Below are 22,667 nucleotides of genomic sequence, written 5' to 3' on the forward strand. Positions count from 1 at the left end.
CCACTTTTATGAGATTAATCACTTCATGAAAATAAAAAACTTCAAAACAGAAAATACCATAAGTAAAAAAAAATAAAAGAAAAAATACTTGCAAATTATATAGACAAAAACTTAATACATACAAAAATACAAAAACTTAATAATATAACTCTTAAAACTAAAAAAAAAAAAAAAAACCACCAATAGAAAAAAAAAATCAGTAGAAGGACATGGACAGAACTGCCAACTACTACACTGATCCCATTTCTAACATCAGACTGGCAAAACTCCAAAAGCTGAAAACACACTTTGTTGGCAAGACTATGGGGAAACCATTGCCTCACAGACTTCTGGTAGGAATACAAAACAGTAAAAATCCTATGGAGGGGAAATCAGAAGCATCTTAAAAATAACGTATGCATTGGGCGCCTGGGTGGCTCAGTTGGTTAAGCGACTGCCTTCGGCTCAGGTCATGATCCTGGAGTCCCTGGATCGAGTCCCGCATCGGGCTCCCTGCTCGGCAGGGAGTCTGCTTCTCCCTCTGACCCTCCTCCCTCTCATGCTCTCTGTCTCTCATTCTCTCTGTCTCAAATAAATAAATAAAATCTTAAAAAAAAAAAAAAAGTATGCATTTACACTCTCACCCAGCAATCCCATCTCAAAGAACCCACTCTGAAGATAATTTCCACAATCAACATAAGCTGCAATATTACTGGAATACTGAAATACTTCAAACAACACATCTATCCAAAAATTGGTTGAATAAACTATGGAAACCCCACAAGATGCAGGTTACACAGCAGTACTGTGCAAAATGTAAAAAAGAACAAGAGGCAAACCTTTGTAAACCGAGATGGAATGATTCTAGAATATACTGAGTTGACAAAGCAAAGCGAACATCACCACCTGAATCTCTATTCCAGGGAAGAAGCCCCTGTTCAGCCACGAATAGTACATGGGCGGACAGCCTCTGGCAGCAGCGCCTCCAAAGGCCACTTTTGCCTAATGAGGGCCTCCTCTAACCTCCAATCCTTCCCTCACAGCTCCCCCATGAGCTGGTTAAGAATTCAGCAAAGTGTAGCACAGTCCTGAGGCTCCCCCTACCTGATTCTGCATCCTCTTCATTAGATCTTTCACAAATGTTCCCCCAAAATGCCTTCTTCCCTAATTTCATCTCCGTGTCCATTACCTTTTGTGTTAACAAAAGAGAAATTAGAGTATATGGACAAATTGGAGTGTGGCCACGATATGAACTGAGTATTTGTGTCTCCTCCAAAATTTATGTGCTGAAATTCTAACCCCCAAATGTGACAGTATTTGAAGATACTCAATTATGGTAATCATTTCACAGTGTATACATATATTAAATCATCACATAAACCTTAAAAAAAAAAAAAACTTGTACAACCTAAATACATATAATTTGTACTTGTCAATCATACCTCAATAAAGCTGTTTAAAAAAAAAGCTAATCAGGGGCACCTGGGTGGCTCAGTTGTTAAGTGTCTGCCTTTGGCTCAGGTCATGGTCCCAGGTCCTGGGATCAAGCCCCGCACTGGGCTCCCTGCTCCACAGGAAGCTTGCTTCTCCCTCTCCCTCTCCCTCTCCCCCTGCTTGTGTTCCCTCTCTCACTGTGTCTCTCTCTGTCAAATAAATAAAATCTTAAAAAAAAAAAAAAAAAGCTAATCAGCATGCTATCTGCCTCACAGGGAAGACAGCAACTGGACCACCTACAATTTTTAATATACTGTGTATTACATTCAATGAAAAAACATTAGGCATGCCAAGAGACAAAACTGCATAGTTGAATAACAAAAGAATAAGACAAACTGACCATAGAAACAAACCCACAGGTGACTCACAGGCTGCAGTCAACCAACAAAGTCTTTAGAATAACTGTGAGTAGTATGCTGTTCGAGAAAAAAAAAAAATGAAGTACATTAAAAGATTCAATGAATGGGTTTTATAGTAAATTAGAGAAAAATTAGCAGAGTTAATGAAATGGAAGCAGACAGGTACAAAATATCCACATTAAAACTCACAGAAGAAACTGTAAAATATGGAAAAGGATGCAACAGATGTGACACAGAGTAAAATGGTCTAATATACTTATAAATGGAGTCCCAAGAGAGAAGAAGGGAGCAGAAAAAAAGTATTTGAAAAGTCACTCCTATTGCTGGGGGGGAAAAAAATCAGCCTACTGAGTCTGTTTTCAGTGTTACTGAAACACACACACTCAGTATTGTCTACAGCTGCTTTAGCTCTGGAAAGGCAGAGCTGAGGAGTTACAACAGAGATGCTATGGCCCACAAAGCCTGAAATATGTACTACACCTGGACCTTTACATAAACTTTGTCAAACCCTGTTTTTGACCAACCAAAGAACTGGAACAAAATTTAGACACCTTGCATAGAACTGGAATATGACAGGCATTGTTTTATTAAAAAGTCTATCAGGTAAAACTAATGCCATCGGGTTTTGCCTTTATCCCTTGCTCTAGATCCACTCAGGATTCTCAGGAAGCTACTTGGCATTCTGTTTAAACTAGTCTTGATAATTTAAAGACAACAGGTCTTATTACTAAATTACCTTTTATCAATTCTGGAAAATTCTGTCACTCCTCTTCTTGTCTCTCTATTCAGTCCTTCTGGAGCTCTTAATTCTCCCCAAATCTGATTCTGACATCTCGATTTCTTAACTGGTCTCCTATTGCCCCCTCTTTCTTTATTCTGCATCCTAGTTCTCCCATTTAGCAGTGTTTTACCTGCAATTTAACCTGAATTTTGTTCAAATGCCACTGCTTTTTCATTTAAGTTCCAGTTGGTTCTCCCCCCACCCCAGTATCTTGTTCCCCTCTTATATTCTGACTCTTTTAGATCTTCAATTATTCTAAACTTGTGTGATGCGGTATCTATTTGATGTTCTACTCGTGCAATCTATCATGACTGGTAACTCTTAGGTGATGAAGAAGTCACGTTTCATAATAATTTTGCATTGTTAACAGGCAGAATTTTGTGGGAAAACCCACACAACCTGGAATGAGGACATGTGCCTCCACAGCAGTTCTGCTTTTGCTGCTGTCAAGTGCTGGGGGTAATGTAGGCTGCAGACTACTTTTTATGTTAGTTTTTCAATTATGAGCCCCCCCCACCCCCAAAGTAAGTAATACAAAGTAGAGCCTCCAACATCCCTGACTGGTTACAAAGTCTTAGCAAAGATTTCCCCTTCCTAGAGCCCAAGCAGAGACAAAATTCCCTCGTGGAACCAGTGAAAGGATTTTTTTAATCTACCTTTTCCCTGGGAGTACCACCCTCTGGAGGAACCAGATTGATGAGGGGTCCCACCTCCAAGCCCCAGACTCACAAGGGCCTAAGGCCTCACTTTCTCTCCCCATGTGGGTTATCAAAACCCACAAAAAGCAAATGCCCCCAAGACAGGCACATCATCAGTTCAATGGCCAAACGCACTGGTTTTTAGGTCACTTTCATATTTAGCACAGATATTTTGCTTACTACCCCTGCCAGTTCAGTTACACATTTCTCAAGATGTTTTGTTCAATTTTCTAGAGACTTTTTTAGCAACAAGATTTTAAGATGATCTGTTCCACCATATTATCAAAACCCACAATAAAACTGTAACATTACAAATAATTACTCCTTATTGGATGTCACCAATTAGGATGTCCATCTGCTATTTTCAACCAACCAGCTATTCCCCCAAATTTTGCTTTATTGCCTCCCTCACAGCCCATGTTCGACTAGCTGACTCCAGTAACGAGGGAAAGTGGCTCAGGCATAAATTAATTAGTAGAATTCCCTCCCTGGCCCTGGGATGGTAGCTGAGTGCAATCAGAACACACCCCAGGACTGGTCTGATTAGAGAACAAGAAGCCCCAGGGGGGTTTCCTGTAGAGCAGAGATAAAGAGGCTCCTAGTCAGGGTACTGCTTGGGGTGGGGGGTTGCTGAACACCACAAAGAGATCACAACGGGGAGATATGTAACCTGTGACCAACACTGAGCCAATCCTGAGGAAGTGAAGCTGAGCCCAGGCGGTAGAAACTAGATCCTAGTCCAACTGTTGGAGCCACCAAATCAAGCTTTGACCAAAGCCAGTCCTAGCTCTTGATTTTTCAGTTCCATGCCCAAAACGTTTTCTTGTGTAAATCACTTTGAGCTAGGTTTGTCAATTGAAAGCATTCTGAGCAACAAGGAAATTTACCAAGTGTTCAAAGTTCAATAATGAAACAAAGTTTTACATGCTTACCTGGATAACCAATTCCTTTGGCATTTGCATAGGGAACCCCAGAAGAACCAGGGCTATAAACAGGATTCATGATTTCAAGAACTAAAAAGGAAAAAAAAGTGGTTTAGCCAAGCACTTTTATTCTCCGTTTTTTTTCCAATATCACTCGCAAAAGAACAGGCAGCAAGAGTCCCTTCTCTAGTTTACTAAAAACAAGGCATTTCATGCTGCTGCCAACCAACACAGAAAAGGAAGGCCGGAAGTCCTGATGAAAGCCCACCTAAACACTGTAATCTTTCCTTTACAACTTCTTCAGTCCATCAGAAGCTACGGGAAAGTGTTCTCTACATTCCTGCTTAAAACAGTGAAAAAGTGTTCTTATAATCTAAATGTCCTTATAACAAAAATAGTTAAGGAAACCAGGTCTATCGAGAATATGAAATACTATACAGCTACTTTTTTTTTTTTTAAAGATTTTATTTATTTATTTGAGAGAGAGAGAATGAGAGACAGAGAGCACAAGAGGGAAGAGGATCAGAAGGAGAAGCAGACCCCCCGCCGAGCAGGGAGCCTGATGCGGGACTCGATCCCAGGACTCCAGGATCATGACCTGAGCCGAAGGCAGTCGCTTAACCAACTGAGCCACCCAGGCGCCCTATACAGCTACTTTTTAAAGTGTTTAAAAACATGACTGATATAAAGTTATGTGATGAAAGGAAAAGAACAATGCTGCATTGTGCAGTATGATCCCAAATCTGCACCTACATGTAGTACAGGCATGTGCACTTCCAGCACAAACAGAAAAGGTCTGGGAGAATATAAAAATACGAACAAAGATGATCTCTAGATGGAGTAGGTTTAGTGTTGTTTTTACACTTTTCTCTATTTCTTAAGTAGCTTTTGTTAAATATGTATATATTTTCTTTAAAAGACAAATCAGCTGTAGCCCAGCAACTCTATTAACCCATCCAATGTTTTTTCATAATCTTTTTTTCCTGAAAAGTTCAAGAGCTTGCACAACCACAACCATGATTTTACCTCTTCCCGAAAAGTAAAATATAATTTTCATCAGTATCTCCAGCAAGCTCCTCTGAATTCTATCACCCAAAGTATTCTGAAAGTTTGAGTTTAATTAAGACTACTCTGTATTCCTCACCTAGTAAGTCACTCACTGATTTATGTGGTAGTAAGGATTAAGGGGATCTTAAATTTAAAAATAAAAATGGTACAGGGGAGGGGGATAGCAGGCAACAGGTAATATGGGAACTCTGTACCTTCTGCTCAATTTTGCTATGAACCTAAAACTGCTCTAAAAAAGTCTACTTAAAAATAAAAATAAAGAGGGGTGGCTGGATGGCTCAGGTCTTGATCTCACAGTCATGATTTCGAGCTCCACGTTGGGCTTCGTGCACAATGTGGAACCTACTTAAAAATAAATAAAATTAAAAATTAAAAATAAATAAAATGTACACATACATACTTAGTGTCTGCCTCCCCTACTACATCCCCAACTAGAAAGTAGCCTGGGGCAGACAGGGAACAAGGACTTGGTCCTATTTAGTGCAGTATCTCCAGTGCCAATAATACTGCTGGCACAAAACAGGTCCAAGTACCTGCTGACTTTCTTTAAGAAAAAAAAAAAAAGATTTTATTTATTCATGAGAGACAGGCAGACAGAGAAGCAGGCTCCTGGCAGAGCAGGGAGCCCAAAGCAGGACTCAATCCCAGGACCCTGGGATCATGACCTGAGCCAAAGGCAGACGCCCAACTAACTGAGCCACCAGGCGCCTGACCGGCTGACTTTCTAAAAACACATGCACCTTCAAACACTGTAGGTATCAAATTCCATTACAAAAACATATTGCAAAAATTAACCACTTCCAAGTCTCAGCTTACCTGACTCATTTAAAATATTCACAATCAAGCAGTTCAGTACACACAAAAACACACCCGGTCACATCCCTAGCCTTTGTAACAAGTTCTAGTCTAAATCAGGAATAAACTGGGAACATCAGTGATTGGGACGTTCTTACCTAAATAATTGTCTGACTTTTTTTTTTTAAAAAAACTTCTAAGCCAAACCTACTATGCCATCCACAATTACAGCTAAGAGATTAGTCTAGATCAGTGCAGTACTCTCTGCAACAATGAAGATGCTCTCTATCTGTGCCTTCCAATATGGCAGCCATTAGCTAAAAGTACTGAGCACCCAGGAGCCTGGGTGGCTCAGTCGTTAAGCGTCTGCCTTCGGCTCAGGTCACGATCCCAGAGTCCTGGGATCAAGCCCCACATCGGGCTCCTTGCTCCACAGGAAGCCTGCTTCTCCCTCTCCCACTCCCCCTGCTTGTGTTCCCTCTCTCGCTGTCTCTCTCTCTGTCAAATAAATAAACAAAATCTTAAAAAAAAAAAGTACTGAGCACTCAAAACTGTGGCTAGTGCAAGATCTGATTTTTAAATTTTATCTGACCTCAACTTAAATTTTTTAATTAATTAATTAAAGTAATCTCTACACCCAACAAGGGGCTTGAACTCATGACCCTTAAATCAAGAGTCACGCTCCACCAAATGAGCCTCAACTTAGATTTAAATAGTCCTATGTGCTTAGGAACTACCACATGGACAGCACAAGTCTATGAGACAGATGAGAGAAAACAAGGATAGGAAGACACAAAAAGTAAGCAGGAGAATCAATCGATTATGTATCTTACCACATAGTTTAAGAATAAACAAACTGGGGGGGGCGCCTGGGTGGCTCAGTCCATTAAGCATCTACCTTGGGCTCCGGTCATGATCCCAGTGGGGTCCTGGGATAGAGCCCCACGTCGGGCTCCCTGCTCAGCGGGGAGCCTGCTTCTCCCTCTCATCCCTGCTGTGCTCTTTCTCAAATAAATAAAATCTTAAAAAAAAAAGAAAGAAAGAAAGAAAGTAAACAAGCTGGGGGGGCACCTGGGTGGCTCAGCTGGTTAAGCGTCTGACTCTTGATCTCAGGGTCGGGAGTTCAAGCACTGCATTAGGCTCCACACCCAGCATGGAGCCTACTTAAAAAAAAAAAAAAAAAAAGAATAAAAACTAGCAATTGCCAACCCCTATTATCCTGCACTTTTAACCCATTCTTGGTGGATCTCCAACAGAAGAATTGTGGTAGCGCTCATAAATTCCATCTCTCTCTGTGCTTTAATTATGATCTGTTGAGAAAGTATATAATTCCCAAAACTCTTGTTTCTCTATTCCGTGCCAGAACCTAATTTTACTTTCTCAATTGAATTCAAGATAAGGAAAACACTATGCAAAGGCCACAGAGAAAACAAAAAGAGCAAGTCACAAGCTTCTGAGTTTACAATCTAGGAAAGTGCTGTCCAACAGAACCTTCTGTGAAGATGAAAATGTATGGTAACTGTCCATGTAAAGTAGCCACTAATGGCTGGCTAGTGAACACGTGAAGTGTGGCTAGCACAACTAAAGAACTGCATTTTAGTTTAACTTAAACAGTCACACATAGGTGATGGCTATTGTATTGGAGAACTCAGGACTATAAGACAAAGACATGACTAATGGTGATACAGGGCAAAGAGTATTAACAGACACATTAAGTACCATTAAGGAATAAAGTGTTCTGAGGGTTAAGTGGAGAGAGCAAAAATTCAATAGATGAGGGGAGGAATGGTCAGGAAAAACTTGATTACAGAGGTAGTATTTCCAATAAGCTCTGAACAAGTAAAAAGCCACTGAAGTGAGAAAATGTAAAATGCACTTTTGGAATATTGGGCAATTGGGCTTATAGGGAAACAACAAAGATAATTATGGAAACACAGGTTAGTTTCTTAGAACCATCATGTGGAGACCCTTAAATGTGGGGCTGAGCAGATGTCATCTGGTAGGCACTGAAGCTCATGAATAGCATAGCAGATTAACACAAGAGTTACCAGATAACCTGGTAATTCTACTCCTTGGTAAATACCTAAGAGAAATGAAAACATACATCCACACAAAAATCTGTACACGAATGTTTATTATTCGTAACAGCCAAAAACTGTAAACAACTCAAATGAAGCACTGAACACCACAAGGCTCACCTAAGGATCTCAGTGTAAACCAATAATACAATTCTACTATATGCTTGTCACTAAAAAGTGTATAGAATTGTATTTAAATTCTCAATACCGTAAGTTCCAAACTACCCAGAAGTTATATTTCCTAAAAGCATTTTTACCTCCCCAGAGGATAATGTTTCCTAAAGAGACTAAAAAATCTTAATGAATTTAAAAAATATTAGGAAGAAATATAACAAGATTGATGAAAGAAAATGTTGCAGTTCCCTCTATCCAATAAAAGGGCCTGACTAATATAAAGGCAAAGTCTGTGAATTAATGCCAAAAAAAAAAAAAAAAAAAGCTTCTTTGGTTACTTGTTCAAATAATGAGATTCCCCCCAAGATTCTGACCCTCAAGGACAGGGAAAATACTTTGTTCAGCTCTGTCTTCCTGTATCTCACCAGTGCTAGGCACACAGGTAGTTAACATATATCTTCTGAATGTTTTTGAAGAATTATGTGATAGAAAATATAACTTTTCACAGCAATAAATATGAAGTTGAGGGGCGCCTGTCTGGCTCAGTCAGAGCATGTAACTCTTTTATCTCAGGGTAGTTGAGTTCAAGCCCCATACTGGGTGTAGAGCTTCCTTAAAAAAAAAAAAAAAATGAAGATGAGATATTTATTTCAAATATAACTCAGAATAGTTGAAACGCATCTGTTTATTGATTAGTGACTATGAAAGCTGAACCCACTGGCCAATCTTAATTAACATTACCAGAAATCAAACTATTTAACATTATGTGCATGCTCATATGATAGAATTCCTCTGCATCACCTAAGGTGTACTACTACAAAAACATTACAATCTGAATCTAATGAATCCTATACATCCAACTTCTAGTTTACAGAAAAAGAAGTTGGAGGAATAGAGAACAACACCATGAAGCAATCAGACAAACCCAAAAGATGGGGCATCTTAGACGAATAACCCAGTTTCTTTAGTAAGTCAATGGTCTGAAAACTGGTGGGGATAGGGGGCTGGGGAGGCGGGGAGGGCAGTTCTAGATTAAAATAGATTTAGACGGGGCACCTGGGTGGCTCAGTCGTTAAGCGTCTGCCTTCGGCTCAGGTCATGGTCCCAGGGTCCTGGGATCAAGTCCCACATCGGGCTCCCTGCTTGGTGGGAAGCCTGCTTCTCCCTCTCCCACTCCCCCTGCTTGTGTTCCCTCTCTTGCTGTGTTTCTCTCTGTCAAATAAATAAAATAAAATAAAATAAAAATTAAAAAAATAAAATAAAATAGATTTAGACATAAAAACCATTAGGTAGGGGTGCCTGGGTGGCTCGGTTGTTGAGCGTCTGCCTTCGGCTCGGATCATGATCCTGGGGTCCTGGGATCGAGCCCCGTATCGGGCTCCCTGCTCAGTGGGAGGCCTGCTTCTCCCTCTCCCACCCCCCTTGCTTGTGTTCCCTCTCTCACTGTGTCTCTCTCTGTCAAATAAATAAATAAAATCTTAAAAAAAAAAAAAAATTAGGTAGTTTTGTTTGGATTTCGGTTTAGATTGAAAAAACTGTAGAAAGCTATTTTAAGGATTTGGGGACACAAGTGAATATGGGCTAAATATCAAATGGCATTAATTTTGCTAGGTGTGGTGATAGCATTTTGGTTATGTAAAGACACCATTTTTCAGAAGTACATGCTAAAGGGGCGCCTGGGTGGCTCAGTCGGTTAAGCGTCTGCCTTCGGCTCAGGTCATGATCCCAGGGTCCTGGGATTGAGCCCCGCCTCGGGCTCCCTGCTCTGCGGGAAGCCTGCTTCTCCCTCTCCCGCTCCCCCTGCCTGTGTTCCCTCTCTCGCCATCTCTGTCAAATAAATAAATAAAATCTTAAAAAAAAAAAAAAAGTACATGCTAAAGCATACAAGATTTAAAAAATGACATGGTCTCTAAGTATTCTTACAAAAAAAGAAAATTACAGTAAAATGCTAATAATTGTTACGCTGAGATACTGGGTTATGGCTGTATACTGTATTTTCATACTTTTTAAGTTTGCGTAACAAAAAAATAAGAAAAAAATACACCATCATTCTGCCTCGGATCCTAGTGCCACTGGCCACCCAGAAACCATCAATTTCCCAGTCTGATTTACTGTGGACCAAGGACCCCAATTCCAACACTGGACCCAGAGGGTATCACTTTTTTCCTCCCCATTTGGAATGACTCAATTGTCAGAATACCTACAGGCGGTTTGACACCTGCACCAGAAAAGACAAATCTCAGATTTACCTTTAAAAAAGATGACAGCAAAAATTTCTGCATTTGAAAATCCAGAGATAATCAGAGATAAAACACATTTAAGACCCAACACTGTATTATTTTCCCTAGTTTCAAAAGATACGATGATCTAAAGAAAGTTCTCACGTACAACGGTAATTATAAAACTCTGAAGGCCTTTTATATTAGTATTTCACATCAACAAAACTAATTTCAAGAGGCTTAAATTTTATTTCTCTCAGAGACATCAATATACAAGATATAATACTCTTCAGCACAACCAACACTGGAAATTTTTAGCAACGTCTGATACTATCAAGAAGAGCATATAAGAAGACAAAGTTCTTCTCAATTCCTTCAAACTCTACCTTCACTACTGCGGTTTGCAATCTATTGGGAGAAATTCATGTATTTCTCACAGGACTGGAGAGACTTCGAAGACAAAGATATAGAGTGGAACACAGACATGAGAAAAGTAACTACTACCCTACTACACTGGTGTACCACTGTTTTAAAAGTGTTTCAATTATCTTGGAAAAGAAGCTATTTAAGTGAGAAGTTTGGCAGACAAAAATTTCCCTTTAAACTACAGAACCTGTACCTATAGGGGTGCCTGGGTGGCTCAGTGTGTTAAGCCTCAATTCTTGATTTCAGCTCAGGTCTTGATCTCAGGGTCGTGGGTTCAAGCCCCATGTTGGGCTCCAGACTGGCCGTGGAGCCTACTTAAAAAAAAATTTTTTTTTAAACTACAGAACCTATAAGAAGTTAAAATATTTTAAAATGAACTTTTTTTCCCAATTCTAATCCTCTACCTCTGTGGCATTATACTAATTTTCCTGATGTTCAAAAATTCAAATGATTTTGGCATTACAATTCTAATCTTAGAATGAAAATGAGTCGAAAAGCCGAAGTAGAGCAGAATAATTAAATATCCTAACAAATATATCAGGGCCTGATAAAAGGGCAGGGGGCAGTAACAGCAACAGCAGCAAATGGTGCTTCCTCCTGAGATGCAGGCACTTGCCTCATACACACAACCCAATCTTTCCACTATTTCCAAGGGCAGGAACCAGGAAGACAGGATGCTGCTACCTGCTCAGCATTTCTAGCGACTGCCACACAAGCACACCCAGCAGAACGCACAGAAAGCCAGCTGTCTCCAACTCAAGGCCTTCGGAGACCTCTACCAAGCCTCAGATTCCATCTACTCACAAACACAACTAAACATAACATGCAAACACCCCGACCAAAACAAGCCAGCTTTATAAGAAAAACAAAAAAATCTTCACAATGTGCACACACTAGCTTCAGCATTAGGAAGAAGAGCCTTAAGTTATCCAATTGGCTGTCAAAGCAAAAATAGTCCACTACTTTACTTAACCAAAGTTGCAAATGTGTCCCTATTATTGTCCACAGCAAAAACTTTTAATCTAAACTTTTTCATGTAGTATTTGAGAAAATCTCAAATTACACAAAGATGACTTGAGAATTTAAGGGGTGGGAACAAGACTACATTTTTCATTTAAAATTTTTTCCTGCATGCCAAAAACACTCCAAAATATTTTTATGTATGACTTGAATAAAACATTAACTCATACAATCCATTAGACGCACACTTACATATATTATGAAAGAAAAATACCCTGTTTGTGGACAGGTTGCAAAGGTACACCTCTTTTTCCCAAAGTTAACAGACTGGGCCACGAAACGTCCTTTCTGAAGAAATCATTAAAAGCCTTTCAAGCTGGAGGGCGAACACTAAGCTTCTGCCAGGCAAATGGACTAATTTTCACTTTGTGGGTAGACAAAATGAATAGTTTACCCATTCGAAATGATTACAACCACAAGAATTCTAAATCTAAGTTACAGAAAACACCTTGCCGCTTCCCCATTTTTTCATACGTATTCCTGACCTGATCTAAGTCGGACCTTAGTAAGGCCCAGAGAACAGTCTTGTGCACTGACTCCACCTCTCACCGGCCACCTGGGCAGCAGCAACCCCCCCCCCACCCCCGGCCGCCCACACCGCACCTGCCCAAGCGCGGGTCCGCGCCCAGCTCCGACTCTCTCGGGCCCCCAGCTGCCCGGCCTGCCCCACCGGACAAAGCACAGCCAGGGTTCGGTCCGCGGCGGCCGACAGGCCGTCCCCCCGCCCCGGCGCCAAGCGACCCCGAGCCGCGGGCCCGACCTTGGCGCCGCCCAGGCCGGCCGCACAAAGCGCCGCACTTCCGGCCGGGTAGCGCCGCCGCCCGAGCCCGCCGCCTCGGCCCGCGGGCAGCCCCCGGCCCGAGAGGACGCCGCGTTCCCCCCCATCCACCCCCGCCCGGGGGCGCCCGCCCGCACTCACCGCGCCGCGGCGGCGGCGGCGGGCTGGGCCTCGGTGACCAGCGCACGCCGGCCCGGAGCGGGCTCGGTGGTGGGGCTCGGCGAGGGGCGAGCGCCGCGGAGGGCTGCTCCGATGCGGGGGCTGAGCCTCGAGGTCCCCCGTCGCCGCCGCCGCCGCCTCCCCGGCCCGCGCTTCCAGTCGCTCCGCTCCGCCCGGCCCGCCTCTCCGCAGCCCGCGCTACCCACCGACGCTGCGCAGCCACCGAGCCGCCGACCTCACTTCCGCCTGGAGCGCGCCGCAGCGAGGGCGCGCTGAGCACGTGACTGGAGGACTCCGTCCAGACTAGGGTGGTGGCGTGCGCGCTCCCGCCGGCGTCTAAGAAGCGCCCGGATGGAGAGCCCGCCGGGCGCAGCGCGGCGTGCGACCCAGGGCTGGTCTGTGTACGCTAGAGCCCCCCGTGTGGGGCTTGGAGGGCGAGTAACCCGAGCGGCCAACGGCGCCCACGTAGACGTCTGTGTCCACCTTTCGGAATAGGCATTCATATGGACTGTTTTTCCTCACGCTATTTTTGCCCTTCTACTAATGCAATGTGGAAGGAACACATTGGAACATAATTATAGAGTTTTACTAATTTCTTATGAGAAATATGTCTTCGATTTCGTATTGTTAAAACAGCCACCGTACTGCAGGAGCCTCTGTAAATGAAGACGCAAGGGTGCGGTGGTGGTGTGTGACCCGGTCCTGGCTGTGCTGCTCGATGGTGACAACTGAGGACAAGGCTCAGCACCCCCAGCCAGGGCTACTGTAGTGGCGGGCAGTCCAAGTGCTATCCCACCGAGTGGCACGGGGGCTGGCCTGGAACATTGCAGGGGCGGTCGCAACACAGCACGCCTCAGCGACGCCAGAGCAGCAAGTAGAGGCTGCCAGCGCGGACACCGCTCACTCTGCCAATCACTGTTTCCAAAACTCTGCATTCATTAGGTTAATACCCGTAATCATTTTGCAAATGAGGGAATTAAGACAAAAAGAAACTGATAAGCCTTCAAGAACACGCTATTAGGAAACCCACTCTGGATTCAAACCCCAACATCTGGCGTCAGAGTCCATGCTCTTTAAGGGAATGTTCTCGGATTTAGTTTTCCCAAAACAGCTATAGCAGTTTGTGTGACATTAATAGGACCCACAAGTTCCCTGCCTGAGCTGAGAGTCAGTGAGTCTGCTTTGAAGAAAGGTGGAGGAATCCTGTGTTGCAGGCTGGGATGGGTTCTTTGGAAGGGCCTGGAGAAAGCAGGACAACCCTGTGGGCCTGTACTTGGCAGAAAAAGCCCAGGCAGTTTACCTTCTTGACCAAGCAGAGAATAACTGATACGGAGGGACACTTAGTATGTACAGTTTCTAAAGACTCTTTACCCGGCACATCTGTAAGAATTCAGTGTAGGTTAAAGTAGTTGCAAAGGGCATGATTTCTGGCAAGCTGTAAATGTTGACTTTTTTTTAAAGATTTATTTATTGGGCGGGGAGGGGCACAGGGAGAGGAAAAGACCTCTTCAAGTAGACTCCCTGCTGAACTGGGCTGGATCCCAGAAACCCCAGATCATGACTTAAGCCCAAATCAAGAGTTGGCTGCTTAAGGGACTGAGCCACCCAGGTGCTTCTGAAGATTTTATTTTTTAGTAATCTCTGCACCCAATGTGGGGCTGAATTTACAACCCCCAGATCAAGAGTAGCATGCTCCACTAACTGAGCCAGTCAGGAGCCCTGAATGTTGACAGTTCTAAATAAAACGATGTTACTCTTTCAAATATCCACTAGAATATAAACACTATGGCAATTCAATTCCCACCTTTTTCCATTTTAAAAATACGTGAGTAAGTTCTATAACAAAAAATTTAATTGTTCCCTTTTCTCCTTGACTGCTTCAATTTCACTGCCCCCACAGAATTTTACCCTAATACTTGTGTGTTGAGTGTCTTTTTTTTTTTTATCACTTGTATTTGTCAGGATAGCTAGGAAATGCTCCAGTAACAACAAACCCAAAATCTCAGTATCCTCACACAACAGGATTTTATTTCTCATGTATGCATCAGGTCAAAAAACAGGTGGGATCCTCTGAAAAGCTACACAAACAATAAGAGAATTCAGCAACAAGCAATAATCAAAATGAAAAAAAATATATAGCTATCATGCACCTAGTTAACTACCAGTTAGAAGATAAAATGAAATTATACAAAAGTTCAATATTATACAAGGATTATATAAATATGATATAATACCTATCAATAAACTTTTATAAGAATTGTACAAGATCTATGTGAATAAAACTTTAAAAACAAAAGAACACTTAAACACATGGAGAAAAACATCATATTCTTCGATGAGTAGATTTAACATCAGAAAGATGTCAGTGCTCCCTAAATTAATTTATAAATTTAAATAAAATGCCTATGAAACACCAATAATTATTTTTAACTAGATGAAGTGATTCTAATTTACTTATGGGGAAAAAATCAAAAAGAATCAAAAGAAAGAATCTGCCAGGAAAACTTTGAAAACAAAGAGTAATAGGGTGGTGGCTGGCTACTAGATAAGAAAACATACTTAAAAGCCTCAGTGGGGTGCCTGGGTGGCTCAGTTGGTTAAGCACCTGCCTTCATTCAGCTCAGGTCCTGATCACAGGGTTCTGGGATAGAGCCCTAAGTCCTCCCCGCTCAGCGAGGAGTCCGCTTCTCCCTCTCCCTCTACCCTTGACTCCTGCTCTTGCTCTCTCTCGCTATCTCTCTCTCTAATAAATAAATAAAATCTTTTAAAAAATAATAAAGCCTCAATAAGTAAAGCAGTGTGTCACTGACTCATGAATAGATAGACCAATGATGTATAACAGAAGATCCAGAAATACACCCAAATAATTCTGGGAAATCACCAAGGATAAAGATGGATTATTCAATAAATGGTATTGGGACAAAAATATAGCCATATGAAAAAATATAAAATTGGGCCCATACCTTACACCATACCAGAATGAAATCCAAATCAAAAAGATATGAATGTATAACAGTGGAATCATAAAAGGTCAAGAAGAAAACATGGGGAAAATCCTTTTTAATCTTGGAGTAAAGAGGGTTTTTCCTTTTTTTTAAGATTTATTTATTTATTTGAGAGTGAGCACAAGTGGGGGGAGGGGCAGAGGGAGAAGCAGGCTCCCTGCTGAGGAAGGAGCCCAATGCTGGACCAGATTCCAGGACGCCAGGATCATGACTTGAGTGGAAGGCAGATGCTCAACCAACTGAGCCACCCAGGTACCCTAAAAAAGGCCTTTCTAACTCCTGCTCAAAATCCAGAAGCCATGACTATGAAAAACATTGGTTTGGCAAAAAGCACCATGAACATAGTCAAAAGACAGATGATTAACAAGGAATAAATAGTTCCAACACACGTGATAGACAAAGGGCTAATCTCTCTAGCATAAAGGAATTTCAGAAGTTAGTAAGAAGTTCTACAAGCCAATAAAAAACAATGAGGAGAGTTCACAGATAAGAAAGTAAATGGCTCTTAATCATATAAAAAAATTCAATCTTACTCATTGAGAAAAATGCAAGTTAAAACTTTTTGACATAGCATTTTCCCCCTATTTGATTGGCAAACATCCAAAAAATAGATAGTACCCTCTATTGATGTGGCTGTGGGGAAGTAGGCACATTGCTGGACTGGAGAAGAGACTGTTTGATGATGTATTATGACAAGTATACACAAAACATTTGACCCAACAATTCTACTTCAGGGAATTTGTCTATAGAGATGCTTTCTGGTATATAAAATGAACTAGGTGTAAGCTTATTCATTGCAGCATTGTTGTGAGTAGCAAAATATTGGAAACAACCCTAGTGTCTATCAATAGGGGACTGATTTACTGACCGGTCAGTTCATCCATACAATAAATTACTCTCTAACTCAAAAAACAAATAAGCAACCTTTCTATATATTGAAAGGGGAATATCATCAAAGAAGACTGTTAAATGAACAAAGCAAAGGATAGACCTGTTCTTATAGGCTGAATTGTGTTCCCCCACCTTTAATTCATATGTGGAAGCCCTAACCCCCAGTACCTCAGAATCTGTATTTGCAGATATGGCCTTTAAAGAGATACTTAGGTTAAAATGAGGTCAGTGGGCCCTAATCCAATCTGATTGATGTCTTTATAAGAAAAGGAGATTAGGACACAGACGAAACAGATGACTGGACAGCCATGTAAGAACACAGTGAGAAAGTGATCATCTACAAGCCATGGAGAAAGACATCAGGAGAATCTAACCCTGCTGGGACCACGATCTTGGATTTCCAGCCTCCAGAATTGGGACAACATAAATTTTTGTTGTCTAAGCTGTTTTGTCTGAGGTATTTGTTATGGCAGCCCTAGTCAACTAATACAAATGTGTTAAAAAGCATTGTGTTAAAAGGGGAAATGAAAATATATATTAGTATTTACTTGTGTACAAATACAGAAATAATTTCTGGGGCACCTGGGTGGCACAGGTGGTTAAGCGTCTGACTCTTGGTTTGGTTCAGGTCATGATCTCAGGTCCTGGGATAGAGCCCTCCATCAGGATCCAAGTGTGGAGTCGGCTTGAGACTCTCTCTTCCTTTCCCTCTGCCCCTCCCGCTTGTGCTCTCTCTTTCTCTAAAAATAAATAAATAAAATCTTAAAAAAAAATACAGAATTAATTTCTAAAATCCAAGAAACTAACAACTGTGATCACCTGTAATGAGGCCAGGGACAGAGTGGGCAAATGTGGAACAACGGTAAGAATAATTTTCAAGGTTTGTTTTTCTTTTGAAATATATGAATGTATTACATATTATTAAAAAATTATAAATAAAAAAAATCTAATATATTTTGCAGGAGTGTAAAATGGTATAATCATTTTGGGAATAGGTCTGGTTGTTTCTCAAAAACTAAACACACACCTATCCTATCACCTTATAAATTGTAGGTATCTGCCAAAGAAAGATGAAAACACAAATCCATGCAAAAGAATTGTACAAAAATGTTTATAGCAGTTTTATTGATAATGGCCAAAAATTGAAAAAAGTACACACATCTATCATCAGGAGAATAGCTGAACCAGCTCAGTAGGGTGCCTGGGGTCTGTTTATAATGACCTGCACTGGTTCCTGAAAGCCAAAGGATATATTTTCAGGAATTTGGCAAGACATTGGGCAAGCACAGCCGTTATTAACAGTTATAGAAATTTGATATTATAAACAAAAGAAATAGGGGCATCTGAGTGGCTCAGTCGTTAGGCATCTGCCTTCCGCTCGAATCACGATCCCAGGGGCCTGGGATCGAGCCCCACATCAGGCTCCCTGCTCAGTGGGGAGGCCTGCTTCTCCCTCTCCCACTCCCCCTGCTTGTGTTCCCTCTCTCACTGTGTCCCTCTCTGTCAAATAAATAAAAAATAAAATCTTAAAAGAAAAGAAATAAATATTCAAAAACTTATTCTTTCCTAATTCTTATATTTTATGGTTGCCTGTTCCCTGAGGCTCTTTGCCGCTATTGGAACTGCCTGGTGGAAATGTTCTATAAGACTAGGCTGCAGGGCTTCCCTTCCTGCCTCCCCTCCGTGAGGTCATGTTGTAGCCTGAAATCAACCATGGTCGGAATATCTACACCAAGCAACTTGTCCAGTAATACTAATCAGGGCTTGATTTATTGTTTGCTAATTTTACAGGCTTAAGAATATGATAGAGAAAATATTAATAATGTAGATTAAACTTAAAGGGATGATGTCAATAGCTGTCACATTATGAATAGCACAAAAAATTTAGGAAATATTCTTCTAATATCCAAAAGCTATTATCCTACACAGCAAAAAAGTCACTCATGTCATTGACAAGCAACTGAAGTTCCAACAAGATAATTTCACTTAAATCTTACTGATTAACATAAAGGGAAATATCAACCCGAGTACTATGAGACATGGTAATAATAAATTGTTGTTTGAAGCCATTAGGTTTTGGGGTGAATTGGTATGCAGCAGTAGATATTCAGAGCAGCCCTCTCTTAAACAGCAACCTGACTATCAGTCCCAGGTCATGAACTCAATCTAATGATTTATTGTGTGCATTTTAAAAAGTGAACTGGACTGGAAAACAAGAAAATAGAGTGCATAGCACAAGATATGGTTAAGTATTATTTTGCAAAACTCTATAAATATGTTTTTACATATATTATATACTGGGTCATGAAATTAGTTTATTACTGTAGCTGATAATCAAAAAGTTTGAAAATACTACTCTAAGGTATTTACCTAGAAGCAGAACTTATTTGGTCATAGGTTACCTGTATCTTAAAACTAACCAGATAGTGCCAAATTGCTCTCAAAGTGTTTGTAATAAGGTAAGCCATCCACAGTAAGATACAAGCCCTGGTAGCTTCACATATTTGTCATGCTTAGTATGAACTTCTAAATTTTTGACTATCAGCTGGATGTGAAATTTTATCTCATGATCATTTTAATTTCTATTTTTTTTTAAAAAAGATTTTATTTATTTATTTGAGAGAGTGAGCGAGAAAGAGCATGAGCAGGGGCAGGGGAGGGGGCAGGGGGAGAGGGAGAAGCAAACTCCTTGCTGAGCAGGGAGCCCAACACAGGGCTCCATCCCAGGACCTTGGGATCATGACTTGTCGCTTAACTGACTGAGCCACCCAGGCAACCCTAATTTTTATTTCTTATACACCTGATATACATCCTTGTAAACAACTTTTGGCTGGAGTTTCTGTATATTATGGGATCTTTGCATCAAAGAATTACTAATTTAAAGAGTATGAACTTAAACTTGTTGATGGTATCAAATTTAACTCCAGAAAGGTTACATCAATCTATGGTTGCACAAACACTGTATACCACTGACTGTCTCGTCAACTCTTGTATCGAGCATTTCATTAAATTTTTTTTAAAAATTTGATCACTAGGGGCGCCTGGGTGGCTCAGTCGTTAAGCGTCTGCCTTTGGCTCAGGTCATGATCCCAGGGTGCTGGGATCGAGCCCCACATCGGGCTCCCTGCTCCGCGGGAAGCCCGCTTCTCCCTCTCCCACTCCCCCTGCTTGTGTTCCCTCTCTCGCTGTGTCTCTCTCTGTCAAATAAATAAATCTTTAAAAAAATAAAATAAAAAAATAAAATTTGATCACTAAAAATCTATTTCATTTGTTTTAATTTGCATGTTAGATTACAGGCAAGATTCATTTAAAAATGTCTGTTGCAGGGGCGTCTGGGTGGCTCAGTTGGTTAAACATCCAACTCTTGATTTCTGCTCAGGTCATGATCTCAGGGTCATGAGCTCCTTGTCTGCATCTGTGTCAGGCTCTGCCCCAGGACAGACATGGAGCCTGCTTAAGATTCTCTCTCCCTCTGCCCCTCCCCACATTCTCATTTTCTCTCTCTCTTTAAAAAAAAGAAAAAAAAAAGTTTCATTGCTTTTTGATTTACTCATATATTTTTTTGCCTGTTTTTGTACTGGAGACTTAGTGTTTTTCTTGTCAATCTATTTGAGTTCCTTCTACATAAAAATTGAGGGGCTAGAGTGCCTGGGTGGCTCAGTCAGTTAAGCGTCTGCCTTCGGCTCAGGTCATGATCCCAGGGTCCTGGGATCGAGCCTCACATCGGGCTCCCTGCTCTGTGGGGAGCCTGCTTCTCCCTCTCCTCCCCACTTGTGCTCTCTCTCACACTATCTCTGTCTCTCTCTCTCAAATAAATAAAATCTAAAAAAAAAAAAAATTAAAAAAAAATTGAGAGGTTAACAGGACAATGGCACTGTTTTCTGTTCACTATCTAGCTGCAGGCAAAGTTTTTGAGAGTACAAAATTTTTGGATTGGTTTTGGTTCAGCACATAGGGTTGAACATAGGGATCTACTTCCCTTCCCCTCCAAAGCCTATTTAGGTAAAAGAAAAAGTATTTTTTTTTTTTTTTTAGTATTTATTTTTTTTAAGTAGGCTTCATGCCCAGCATAAAGTCCGATGTGGGGCCCCAACTCATGACCCCAAGATCAAGACCTCAGCTGAGATCAAGTGTCAGATGCTCAACCAACTGAGCCACCCAGGCACCCTCCAAAAAAAGTATTTTTAAAAAAATGAATCCTGAATAGTCCTGGAAAACAAGTTAAGGGTATTGTCAGTTAACCAGACTCTTAGAGACAATTGAGCATGATAGAAAGCAATTGGGGTTGGAGCCTTCTGAATCAAGATGGCAGACCAAGAACACACTTTGGTCTTCTCTTCTCTCCTTAGACTTCTATGAAATAGATAGTGGGTGTTTAAAAATAATAAGCAACACAGCAAACTGAAGCAGTAGTGGAGGCTGTGGTGGGTGGGGGAGGAGAGGGACTCACTTTCATGTGGATGGTTTAAAAAGGCAGAGCAGGTGTGAGGTGAGGAGGGGGAAGGGTGGTGAGAAATAGGCCTGTAAACAGGGACAGTGACAGCAAGGCTGCCTGTGCCATAGCTGTGCCCCATCTCTCTTCCTCATTCTTGTGTGAATGGACAGTTTCATGTTTATAGTGGGCAAAAACACAACTGCTCTCCTCCAAAGAAATGGGCTCAACTATCTGAAGAAAGCTAACGCTCTTCAGTAGATGTTGAGCGCAAGTAGAGTCAAATTTAAATATGCAAAAACTCATTATTTCCTACCCAATAAAGAAAGTTTTAGAATTTCCTTCTAGGAAGAGCAAAGGTGCAGCGAGCAGAGTGGAAGAGCTTCCTAGTCCTGGACTAGACTTGGCTTTGGCTTGACCAAAGAGCCAAGTCTGTTTCTAACTAGGATTCTCATTCCAAATCATGGGGTGTGGCATGGAGAGGCACAACATATTATTTCATGTCCTATTAATTTTTTTAAAATTTATTTATTTTAAATGATTTTTAAAAGATTTACTTATTTCTTTGAGAGAGTGAGAGCATGAGCAGTGGGGAGGGGGAGGGGCAGTGGGAGAGGGAGAAGTGAGAGGGAGAAGCAGATTCCCCAGCTGACCCTGGGATCACAACCTGAGCTGAAGGTAGAAGCTTAACTGACTGAGCCACCAGGCGCCCTTATTTATTTATTTTAGTAATCTCTACACCCAACATGGGGCTTGAACTCACAGCCATGAGATCACAAGTCACATGCTCTACTGACTGAGCCAGCCAAGGACCCAATGTCCTATTTAGATTTTCTTTTTTAACCACAAAAATCTTACACTTTCTTTTATCAATTTCAGTACTTGTAATTGGGGCAAAGGGAGCAGGGTTAATCAGCATATAATTTGGTTTGATTGAGTTGAGGACCACAAATTCTATGGAGCCAATGGAGCCAGGGAACTGATGAATGCAGAGTCCCAGTGTAGCTCCTTGAAACCCCATTTCAATTCTAGACCAGAAGCCACATACTCAGTTATGGCAGATGTGGGGCTGGAAATTAGGTGTTCTTACACGCAGTCGGCCTTCTTCCTCCTGTACTTTTCTTGTCAGCAAACTTGGACAGAAAGCCAATTTTGCTGGGCACTGCTCCTTGTGAGAGTGCCCTGCAACCATCCTCCGATCCAAATGCATCAATGGGTCAGGTGGCAGCAAGTTGGGATCAAAATGACTTGGGTGATTTACGAGCATGTCAGAACACTCCAGAGAAGATTTTCATTTACCTCCATTTATGGAATCCCAGGAGTCCAGGATGATTAGGATCTGAATGTTGCTGTTCTTCATATCACCAGTGACTGGCACACTATGATTTTTCAATTCATATTTATTGAATTGTGTTTATAACTATGCACAAGTTATGGTGCTGGTGAGT

General features: G+C 41.4%; 1 protein-coding gene across 6 annotated transcripts in view; it reads right to left on the bottom strand.

The window, feature by feature from the left end:
- Positions 1-13,142, bottom strand: part of FAM168B (family with sequence similarity 168 member B) — a 45,603-nt gene extending 32,461 nt beyond the window's left edge. Inside the window, exons 1-3 of one of the 6 annotated variants that reach the window (XM_064586341.1) lie at positions 12,874-13,091; positions 9,346-9,501; positions 4,244-4,324 (exon numbers count right to left, since the gene is read on the bottom strand). In XM_064586341.1, the coding sequence (XP_064442411.1) occupies positions 4,244-4,313 (70 nt within the window). In that variant the 5' untranslated portion in view covers positions 4,314-4,324; positions 9,346-9,501; positions 12,874-13,091. The other 5 variants (XM_045869107.3, XM_045869106.3, XM_064586342.1 and 2 more) reach the window with 5 other exon arrangements.
- Between the last annotated feature and the right edge of the window lie 9,525 nt (positions 13,143-22,667).

Source organism: Mirounga angustirostris, unplaced genomic scaffold, assembly GCF_029215605.1.
Source record: "Mirounga angustirostris isolate CCGP_5_RB_7025 unplaced genomic scaffold, mMirAng1.0.hap1 SCAF_3, whole genome shotgun sequence".
In the NCBI taxonomy this organism is placed as follows: domain Eukaryota; kingdom Metazoa; phylum Chordata; class Mammalia; order Carnivora; family Phocidae; genus Mirounga; species Mirounga angustirostris.